Below are 12,112 nucleotides of genomic sequence, written 5' to 3'. Positions count from 1 at the left end.
TGAATTTAGCCAATCAAAATGCACCTAATGATCACAATTTAATCCAAGTAAAAATAGAAAAATATCGACATATCAGTATGCCACATAATATCAATGCACATAATAATGCCACAGAAAACATGAAACATAATACATGCATATTCAACCTGGTACCTCGGATAATACGTCCTTACCTCTATTGATAAAACCCAAGCACCCTAGCAACTATAGCAGTCCAGGTACTCAAAATCCACGACTATAAGCAATAATCACTATATTACTTATTGTGCTCTAAAAGCCTTAACTAAGCTATTACATACTCCCTAATCTCTATAGGGATCCAAAGTTATACTTGTGTCCGTCGTTAGCCCACTGATGGCGACTGCCTCAAAACTTAGGCATGACTCCGCTATCCTCGAAGCGCTCCGCCACTCCCGGCTTCTCAATATGACGCCTAGAAACCCCTAAAATTCGAAAATACTACTAGAATTGGAGAGAAAAGAGAGGAAGGTGCGAGTTCTAAATGAGGCATTTGGCCTCTATTTTATAGGCGCAGTTCGGACCGTACTAACCTCAAGATCGGACCGTCGGAACTTTCCAGTAAACCCCCTCCGAACACGTGTCCTGGCTGGGATGTCACTGCTTACGTAATATGATCGGAGCGTCCGGTCTAAGCCTTCGCAGTGTCCAATTTAGCATCCTGTCCAATCAAATCCATATCCACTTATCCGAATGAGATCAAATCGTCCGATCTGCACGGGGCATCCGAACTTTGATCCAAAGGCTCCGATCTGTTCGGAGCGTCCGAACTTGGTTCGGACCATCCGTACTACCCGAAACCCAAAAATTTTCTGGGCCTTTTTTGATCATTCTGAGTTTGTTCTTCAAATTTTAAAACCCATTTGAAGATCCTTTAATCATTTTTAGCCAATTAAACATAATTAGGCGCTTGATTAACTTAATTTGGAGATGAGTTACTACATTCTTCCCCACTTAAAAGATTTCATCCTCGAAATCAAGACTAGGATAACAGAACACAATGCTGAAACATCTTATTACAATACTGCAGTTACAATTACAATTTAATGAGGAAATAAAATACAACCAAAACAACTCTGGATTTTCAGAACGCATACAACTCTTGAGCTCCCAAGTAGCTTCCTCGGTACCTCGACGCTGCCACTGAACCATGACCAGAGGTATGCGCTTATTCCGAAGCACTTTGTCCTTTCTATCAAGAATTCTGAGCGGTCTTTCCACGTATGACAAATTAGGCTCCAGTTGAACCTCCGTCGGATGCAGAATGTGCGACTCATCTACCATGTACTAACAAAGTAGAGACACGTGGAACACGCTATAAATACCGGATAGATACGGCGGTAATGCCAAATGATAGGTCACATCTCCTACTTTTTCCAAGATCTCGAACGGACCAATGAATCTCGGCGCTAGCTTTCCCCTGAGACCAAACCTCATCACCTTTCTGAAAGGTGAAACTTGCAAGAAGACATGTTCCCCTGTCTCAAAATGCAAAGGTCTGCGCTTAGTGTTGGCGTAACTGGCCTGTCTATCCTTTGGAGCCTTGATCCTCTTCTTGATCAATTCAACTTTATCCACGATCTGTTGAATCAACTCTGGTCCCACAACTTGTCTATCCCCTACTTCATCCCAAAATAATGGTGTTCGAAAATGGCAATCATAAAGAGCCTCAAACGGTGTCATGCCAATGCTGCGATGATAGCATTTGTTATATGCGAACTCTATCATCGGCAAAAGATCCTTCCATGATAATCCAAAGTCCATCAGTGAAGTCTTCAACATGTCCTCCAATGTCCGAATAGTCCTCTCGGACTGACCATCAGTCTATGGATAAGGTAGTACCCAAGGATCGCTGAAAATTACCACAAAAAATGAGAGGTGAACCTCAGATCTCTATCACTGACAATGCTCAATGTCACTCCATGCAAACACACAATATTCTGGATGTACAATCTCGCCATGCGATCAAAACTGAACTCGCGATTGTACGGGAGAAAATGAGCAGACTTGGACAATCTGTCCACCACAACCCAAATAGCATCACATTGTCTGGAGGTCATTGGCAAGTGGGTGACAAAATCCATCGTCACATGTTCCCATTTCCATTCGGAATCTCCAAACTATGCATCAGACCACTCGTTCTTCGATGCTCTGCCTTAATCCGCTGGCAAACAAGACAACAAGAGACAAACTGATACACATTGCGCTTCATACCTTTACACCAAAACCTAGTACGTAGATCCTTATACATCTTGGAAATGCCTAGGTGTGCACTACGAATCTACTACGATGTGCCTGAGACAAAACTTTGTCTCGTAGGGTTGAGTCAACGGGTACTACGACTCTGCTAGACAGACACAATAATCCATCTGTCTGAAAATAAAAACCGGATGTGTTGTCTTCCTGAGCAATTCTTGTTAATTTCTGCGTCTACAAATCAGAAAACTGTACTTCTTGGATACGAGAAAACAAGGATGGCTCAGTTAGCATTGAGGATACTCAGATTCCCTGTTGTCCTTTCTTATGCCAAAACATAAACCTTGAATAACAACATTCTCGAATGGTACTAGCCCTTGCACTAACACTGAGAGAACTGATACTCACGTTCCGACTAAGTGCGTCTGCCACCGGGTTAGAAGTACCTGAATGGTACTTAATATCACAATCATAGTCTTTGAGAAGGTCTAACCATCGACATTGTCGCATATTCAATTCTGCCTGATTGAACAAGTATTTCAAACTCTTGTGGTTTGAAAAGATCTCGAACCTCTTGTTGCGTATTTTTGTGCCCGTAAGTGCACGATATCAAGTTTTAATAAAGTGTGAGTAGAGTATCATTCTCACGAGGAGCAGTATTGATAATTATTAAGTACTTTTAATTAGAATAGTCTAAACTTTATCTAGAAAATTAAATAAGAAATTTTTTGTTGTCAACTTAAAATAAATTCAGAAAAATTAAGCAAAGCGCACACACAACTTCAGAAATTATCAATGAGAGAAAAATTCTAAAGGATTTGATTTCACCTGGTTTCAACAACAACTACTTCTAATTCAATTATTTTCATGAATTCTATTCAATTAATAGCCAAAAACACTTAAGTATATTATTTCCCTATCCCAAGCAACAAATAATGTGTATCAGCTAAGATTAAATTCTAATATCCCTATTAAAAATCTAGTGTTAGTGATATGTGAAAAGCGATGTTCTTTCAAAAGCTTCGTTAACGTTATATACTCTCCCGAGCTATATAAATAATTAACAGTGTAATTTCTAATGATCCTATTCAAAATCCCCTCTCCCGAGCAATGATTTCAAATAAATATAAAAATTCAATTAGTGATCAAGTAATTGAAAAGATCCAATCTATAAAATACAATTAATCTAGAAAAATTCAATCCAATAAAATTAAAGAGTTGTAAAAGTGTCTACACCAGGTTCCATCATCCCTCTAGACTAATGAAATTTAGTTCACGATAAAATTTAAATAAAACCAAAACATGTTTTTCAATATATACATCAAATCAATAATTTAATAAGTTCGAGTAAGAATAACAAATCCGTAATCGTTCTTCCGTGTCCGTTCGATCAATCTTCGTCTTTGTTCCTTTGATGTTCTTCATGTTTGATGCAGATTTCTCGTCCGAGTTCTTCTCCAAATCTCACGTGAAAGCTCTCAAAATTCTATGATGTGTTGTGCAGCGGCTTCCCCAAATTGTGCCTAAATATCTCCTTTTATTTGCCCCTAAAATCGTCCAAGAAAATCCCAAAGAAAACCCAAAGTTTCCTTCCAAAATCAAACTCTGAAATTTGATAATAGAGGTTGCGCGGGCACTCAGATGGATAGGGGCACCCCACATGGCATTCTGTCTTTTTTAATTTTTCTTTATATCTCAACAGGCGCGGGCGCACAGATGGATATAGGCGCTCGCGTATGGCTCTCGGATTTTTGCTGCACGGAAAATTTTAAAAAATCATATCTCACAATATAACCGTCGAAGCGAACTGAAATTTGGACAGAAACTTTAAAATATGGTAAAATATATTATGAATGGTGCAGATCGGATTTCAATGTCTCAAACATTCCCAGTAATTTTTTGAAGTTCCTGCTCCATAATTCATCCTTCTGCTTCTTCTTGCTACTTTTCTCCCAATCCTCGCATATAAAAAAACAACAACAAATACGCATAATATCCACTCGATACATCACAAAAGCCCAGCCAAATAATATATAAATTAAGTGCATAAAATACACTTATCAAATTCTTCCAAACTTAGACTTTCGCTAGTCACGAGCAAAACAATAACGAGTAATGTAGTCGGCCTCCGAATTTTTACATTCCAAGATCCAATCTACATGTACGGTAATTTTCTCAAGAGTTCTCGTGTGTGTGTGATTTACCAATCTTTTCTATCATCTTCGTTTTCGATACACTAGTGCAACAAGTTTTTTTCATAGAATCATAAATTTCGCTCTCTAGTTTCATAACACTCTCCACCAAGTTCAACTTTTACTAACTAAGATCAAAAGGACTCTTCAAGCCATATCGCAGCTTTTTCATAAGGCCGGATTTTTCACCCGGGTTTTGTTTTAGCCCCATAAATTACCCGCAAACTTAGCTATAACTAAAGATAGGATTCGGATTTCAATCCCCTCGTCTATAGCCCGGATGGAGCATCAACCCCATTTTGTCCACAAACTTAACCATGGATTGATGATTAGGATTTCAATCCCTTTCTAGGCCCGGATGGAGTTGTTAAATTTTTTTTTCCCGCTCTCTTTATTTTGAAACTTTTTAGCTACACAATGAATTAAATGAAATTTCCTAAATCATTTCTAAGCTCGTATTAGTCTACCTCGGTTTTGAATATAAATCACCAAAGTTAAGAATCGAATTATCCAATTCATTCACAAAATCACAAAGCTTCTCTAATCGCTAGAGTATCAACAATCAATGCATAGTGCAATATGGGTGAGAACTCAAGATTAAATATAACTAACATTGACCTTTCAGCACAAAAAAAATTATTTTCATCATAGGCCAACACAATTACACATCATGCCTTTAACTCAAACTAACTCATCAAAAAATTTCAAAATTTTCAAAATTTTGAAACACAACCACCCCCCCCCCACCCCACCCCCAAAAAAAAAACTTAAATTGTGCATTGTCCTCAATGTACAAGATTAAATTAAAACAAAGACACGTACCTTGGACATCGAGCGTCAGTACTCGGTACCTTCATAATCACTCAATGTTCTTCTTCAAGGGTAGCTCTTAAACTCTCACTGCTTCACCTTTTTCACCTACACAACTCAAAATTATTATTGATGTCTAGTATCAACATGCACAAAAAATAAAATAAAATAATAACGAAAACAACTAAAATAAAGTAAAAATAAAACAAATAAAAATACTAGCTTGGGTTGCCTCCCAAGAAGCGCTTAGTTTATAGTCCATAGCCCGACTATACTCTCAATCTAACCCAGTTTCACTTTTTTGGAGGTCTTTTCCTTCTCTTTCACGCTCCAAACATATTCAACAACCCTATTGATCTTTTTCTTCTTCTTCTTTGACACCTTCGGATCATTCTCTCTTGGCAATTCTACATCACTAACAACTTTGCAGCAACATTCCATCTTCTTTGATTTTTCAATCATGAACACTTTTTCCATGGATGGATTTCCAGCTTCCTTAAACACATTAAAAATCACTTTGTCACCATCAACTCCCATAGACAACTCACCTTTCTTTACATCAATCTTGGCTTCAGCAGTAGCCAAGAACGGTCTCCCCAAAATCAATGGTCTATTTCCATCTTCCTCCATATCTAGCACAACAAAATCCGCAGGAAAAATAAATTTATCTATTTTTACCAGAACATCCTCGATGATTCCACGCGGATATGTGATAGACCGATCAGCTAGCTGCAACATGATTGTTGTGGGCTTCACCTCACCAGTCCTAAGCTCCTGAAAACAGACAAAGACATCAAATTAATGCTAGCTCCTAAATCACAAAGTGCATTATTAAAATTAGAAGAACCAATAGTGCAAGGAATAGTAAAACTCACTGGATCTTTTAATTTTTGTGGTAGCTTCTTTTGCAGTAAAGCACTGCACTCTTCAGTCAGGTTCACTATCTCAAATTCTTTCAACTTCCGCTTCCTCGACATCACATCCTGCAAGAATTTATCATAATTCGGAATTTGCAACAAAGCATCGACAAATGAAATATTGATGTGAAGTTTCTTGAAGATCTCAAGAAATTTTGAGAACTGCTCATCTAATGCCTTCTTCTTGAATCTCTGCGGATATGAAAGTGGTGGTTTATACATCGGTTTAGGCTCAGGTTCACTTTGCTTCTCCTCAACCTCTTCCTCAACTTTCTTCTCTTCAACTACAACATTTTTAGTCCTCTCAGATGTCTCACTCTCAAGTTTTGTTTCTTCAGTACCTACTTGTTTCCCGCTCCGCAACTATATCGCCTTGAAATTTTCAATGGGATTCACTTCTTGATAACTTGGGAACTGACCTCTGTTGTCTTTCAATGCATTCTCCAGCTGCCCAATTTGAGTCTCCATAGATTTCATCATGGCACCCATATTGACCACATGCGTCTCCAAACTATCAAGGAGAGACTCAGTTCTCGCTATCCTCTTACCAGATTCCTGCACAAAAGTACTAACCACGTCCACCAAAAAAGTCTTCCCTTCTCCCTTATTTGCATAAGAAAAATTTTCATGGTTACGCAATTCAGGATGATAAGAATTTGGGAAAAGGGTACCTCGATATCCTCCATAACCTCTAATATTAATGTATTGGGCCTCGTCGGGAGTGCGTGTCTGTGAAAAAGTGACAGCCTTACCTTCAAAATTTCCCATGCTCATAGCCGCTATCTGTATAGTCAATACCGATAGTTGAGCAGATATAGACGTGAGAGGATCTATAGCAAAAACTCCTGCTGATTTCTGAATGCCCGCTCTTTCAGTCGGCCACTGAAAGCTGTCTATAGTCATTTGTTCCAGCATATCATAAGCTTGAGAAGGATCCTTTGCAAATATAGTACCTCCGAAAGCAGAATCCACAGACATTCTTGTTGGTGCATTCAATCCATTATAGAATAATTTTATCTGCTCCCAATCTGCAAATTTGTGATTTGGGCAACGTCGTATCAAATCCTTGTAACGCTCCCAAGCCTCGTAAAGCTTCTCAAAATCATTCTGCCTAAAAGTGCTAATCACAATATTCAACTGGGTAGACTTAGCAGGTGTAAAGTATTTTGCAAGAAACTTGACTGCCGTGTCTTCCCAAGTAGTTATGCTCCCCAACGGCAGTTATTGCAACCAACTCCTCGCCTGATCCCTGAGAGAAAAAGGAAACAAATACAGTCTAATTATATCTTCAGAAACTCCATTACATTTTACCGTGTTTGTTATTTACAGGAACGTCCTCAAGTGCAGGTGAGGGTCTGCAGTAGTTGCTCCCCCAAACTATTTCTGCTGAACCATGTTGATCAATGCAGGCTTCAGCTCAAAATTGTTAGCATTGATAGTTCCACGAGCTATTCCAGAGTAGTGAGCCTGAACAGTAGGCCGGAAATGATCGCGAATTGGCACCAATGGAGCTTGTTGTGCATTATCTTTAGCCATATTCCTTAATTATTCTCGCCTTAATCTTCTCAAAGCTCTTGCAGTGCGTTCAATCTCCGGATCAAACAGTAAAGGATTAGCGTTTTGAGATCTTCGCATACACTGCACGTAAGAAGAATTAAAAATCAATAAGTAACAAAAATAAAAATAAAAAAAAACTCTAAATTAAAATCTAGAATAATTGGTAACAAGACTAAAATAAAATCAAAAAATTACTCCCTGACAACGGCGCCAAAAACTTGTTGCGTATTTTTATGCCCGCAAGTGCACGGTGTCAAGTTTTAATAAAGTGTGAGTAGAGTATCGTTCCCACGAGGAGTAGTATTGATAATTATTAAGTACTTGTAATTAGAATAGTCTAAACTTTATCTAAAAAATTAAATAAGAAATTTTCGATTGTCAACTTAAATTAAATTCAGAAAATTTCAGCAAAGCACACACACAACTTAAGAAAATATCAATGAGAGAAAAATTTCTAGAGAATTTGATTTCATCTGGTTTCAACAACAACTACTTCTAATTAAATTATTTTCATTAATTTTATTCAATTAATAGTCAAGAACACTTAAGTATATTATTTCTCTCTTTCGAGCAACAAATAATGTGTATCAACTAAGATTCAATTTCAATATCCCCATTAAAAATATAGTCTTAGTGATATGTGAAAAGCGATGTTCTTTTAAAAGCTCCGTTAACGTTATATACTCTCCCGAGCTATATAAACAATTAAAAATATAATTTCTAATGATCCTTTTCAAAATCCCCTCTCCCGTGCAATGATTTCGAATAAATATAACAATTCAATTAGTGGTCAAAAAATTGAAAAGACAAACCAATCAAGAAAATACAATTAATCTAGAAGAATTCAATCCAATAAAATTAAAGAGTTGTAAACGTGTCTACACCAGGTTCCATCATCCTTCTAGACTAATGAAATTTAGTTCATGATAAAATTTAAATAAAACCAAAACATGTTTTTCAATCCAGACATCAAATCAATAATTTAATAAGTTCGAGTAAGAATAACAAATCCGTAGTCATTCTTCCGTGTCCGGTCGATTGATCTTCGTCTTTGTTCCTTTGATGTTCTTCACATTTGATGCAGATTTCTCGTCCGAGTTCTTCTCCAAATCTCACGTGAAAGCTCTCAAAAAATTCTATGATGTGTTGTGCGGTGGCTTCCCCAAATTGTGCCTAAATATCTCCTTTTATACGCCCCTAAAATCGTCCAAGAAAAGCCCAAAGAAAACCTAAAGTTTCCTTCCAAAATCAAACTCTGAAATCTGATAATCACGGCTGCGCGGGTACTCTGATGGATAGGGGCACCCGCGCATGGCCTTCTGTCTTTTTTAAATTTTTTGTAAAACTCAACAGGCGCGGGCGCGCAGACGGATAGGGATGCCCGCGTATGGCTCTCGGATTTCTGCTGCGCGGCAAATTTGAAAAAATCATATCACAATCTAACCGTCGGATCAAGCTTAAATTTTGACAATAGCTTTAAAACATCCTAAAATTTATTATGAATGGTTAAGATCGGATTTTTCAATTTCTCAAACATTCTCAGTAATTTTCTGAAGTTGCTGCTCCATAATTCATCCTTTTGCTTCTTCTTGCTACTTTTCTCCCAATCCTTGCATCTCACAAAAACAACAATAAATACGTATAATATCCACTCGATACATCACAAAAGACCAGCTAAATCATATATAAATTAAGTGCATAAAATGCACTTATCACCTCTCGCCATACAGGTAATGACGCCAAATCTTCAGCGCAAACACGATTGCTGCAAACTCTAAATTGTGCACTGGATAGTTTTCTTCGTGAGTCTTCAATTGTCTAGAAGCATATGCAATCACATGTACATTTTGTGTTAACACACAGCCTAACCCTTGAAGATATGCATCGGTATAAAACACATAGCCCTCGGGTCCTGATGGAAATGCAAGAACAGGTGCAGTAGTCAGTCTACTTTTCAACTCGTCGAAGCTCTGCTCGCACTCGCTTGCCCAGACAAAAGGAACATCCTTTCTTGTCAGTTGTTTTTGTGTTCTAGCAATTCGCGAGAAATTCTCGATAAACCGTCAATAATATCCTGCCAATCCCAAATAACTACGAATCTCTGAAGTAGTAGTCGGACGCGACCAATTCGAAATAGCTTCAGTCTTACTTGGATTGACTGATACTCCTTCTCAAGAGATAACATGACCAAGAAATATCACTCAGTCAATCCAAAACTCACACTTGCTAAACTTGACATATAACTGCTTCTCACGGAGAATCTGCAGTACAAGTCTCAAGTGGTGCGCATGTTCATCAACACTGCACGAATAGACCAAAATGTCGTCAATGAAGACCACGACAAACTTGTCTAGGTAATCACGGAATACCCTATTCATCAAATCCATGAACACTGCAGGTGAATTTGTCAACCCAAAAGGCATCACTAAAAAATCATAGTGACCATATCGGGTACAAAATGTTGTCTTTGAGATATCCACGTCTGGAACACGCAACTGATGATACCCTGACTGCAAGTCAATCTTGGAGTACATAGAGGTACCCTGGAGTTGATCGAACAAATCATCAATCCGTGGCAAATGATATTTGTTCTTAACCGTCGCACGGTTCAACTGTATGTAGTCGATACAAAGACACATAGAACCATCTTTTTTTCTTGACGAAAAGAACTGGTGCTCCCCAAGGTGAAACACTCGGCCAGATATATCCCTTATCCAACAAATCTTGCAACTGCTGTTGCAGCTCTATCAACTCTGTTGGTGCTAGATGATAAGACGCTCGATAAATCGGTGCCATCCCTGGTATAAGTTCAATCCCGAACTCAACCTCTCTAATAGGAGGAAATCCTTGAATCTCATCTAGAAAGACATCTAGGTATTCAAAAACTATAGGTGACTCCTCTACAGGTTTTCTACCTATGGATGTATCAATCACATGAATAAAGTAACCTTCTCCACACGCCTCTAAAGCCTGACCAGCCCTCAAGGCCGAAACTAGGGGCATAAGGGGTCACACACTCTCACCATAGAAAAACCAAATATCGCCCTCAACCGGACGAAACTAAACAACATTCTGATAACAATCCACCGCAGATCTATAAGAGATCAAGACATCAATACCCAAAATACAGTCAAAATCCTCCATCGCTAGAACCATAAGGTTTGCTAACAACTGAGAGCACTCAAATTCTAATTTATACCCCAAGACTAAATGTTTGGCCAAATCCGAATGACCAGTCGGAGTAGACACAGATAACACTACGTCTAGAGGTATGTACGGCAACCTATAATGCTTAACGAATCTTGCTGAAATGAAAGAATGCGATGCACCAGTGTCCATGAGAACAAATGTAGGAAGGCCGCATAAAAGAAATGTGTCTGCTATAACGTCCTCGTTCTCCTGCTGAATCAGATCCTGACTCAACGCAAACACCTGTCTGGGAACACGCGGTCTCTGATTGGTGCTCCCAATAGACTGTCCCTACGACCTCTGTGGAACGGAAGGATGAGAACCAGAACCAAACGTTGATGCTCCGGTAGCCTGAGGACAATCCCTCTTCATGTTTCCAATTTCTCCACATCGAAAAAAGGCTCCTGACCTGCGACATTTATCAGTCGGGTGACGGCCTCCACAAGTAGCACACTGTCCCTGGCCCTTCTTTTTCCCAAAGTGGTGAACTCCACCTGAACCGGAGCTAGAAGAATAAGAAGACACACCCTGATTTTTGAAAGATTGGATCCTCGGACCTAAAGAGCTATTTGTCCTAGAAGAAGAGAGAAAGGACCTGTTAAGCCGCAGACTATCCTCCACCTGATGACATCGGCTCACCAAACCCTCGTAATTCATGTCATCATCAACCGCAACACGATCATGAATCTTGGGACTGAGACCCTGGAGGAACATGTTATACTTCATTTTGGTGCTAGTAGAGATCTCTGGGCAATACGATAATAGCTCGAAAAACTTCTGCTGATACTCGTCAATAGTCATCGTGCCCTGATGCAAACTCAACAACTCACTGGCCTTCGTCTGACGGAGAGTAGGAGTAAAATATAGCTTCTGGAAAGCTGTGCCAAACTCTATCCAAGTAGTGGTGCCTCGCGCAGCAAAAAAAGGTGCAGATGTGAACTTCCACCACTGCCGCGCACGCCCCTCTACAAGAAATTCAATAGTCTCCATATTCTGCTCCTCGGTACACCAAAATTCACGGAAGAAAACCTCTATGCATTCCAACCAATTCTCCGCATCCTCCGGTGATTCTCCTCCCACCAATGACTTAGGACCCATCTGCATAAAACGATGCATACTAAAATGCCTGCGATCATCTTGATAAAGATGATGATGGTCCCAAAGATTCCCGCGATTGTCCTTGTCACCCCAACGTCCGCAATCGCTGCCATGGCTTTCATCGTAATCAACCAT

General features: G+C 39.1%; 1 protein-coding gene and 1 non-coding gene across 2 annotated transcripts; one reads left to right on the top strand and one right to left on the bottom strand.

The window, feature by feature from the left end:
- The first annotated feature begins 7,166 nt into the window (after window positions 1-7,166).
- LOC140885872 (small nucleolar RNA R71) lies at window positions 7,167-7,272 on the top strand. The gene has a single exon (XR_012151285.1). It is a non-coding gene; the product is annotated as a small nucleolar RNA R71 (small nucleolar RNA).
- Window positions 7,273-9,891: 2,619 nt separating this feature from the next.
- LOC140878686 (uncharacterized) lies at window positions 9,892-12,112 on the bottom strand. The gene is made up of 4 exons (XM_073282301.1): window positions 11,178-12,112; window positions 10,819-11,126; window positions 10,517-10,683; window positions 9,892-10,233 (listed from the first exon to the last, which is right to left on the bottom strand). Exons 1-4 carry the CDS (start codon window positions 12,110-12,112, stop codon window positions 9,892-9,894), a joined length of 1,752 nt encoding a protein of 583 aa, XP_073138402.1.

This window comes from Henckelia pumila, chromosome 2 (assembly GCF_033568475.1).
Source record: "Henckelia pumila isolate YLH828 chromosome 2, ASM3356847v2, whole genome shotgun sequence".
Classification (NCBI taxonomy): domain Eukaryota; kingdom Viridiplantae; phylum Streptophyta; class Magnoliopsida; order Lamiales; family Gesneriaceae; genus Henckelia; species Henckelia pumila.
The sequence above is the reverse complement of the archived record's forward strand: the minus strand, read 5'-3'. Positions and strand labels throughout refer to the sequence as shown.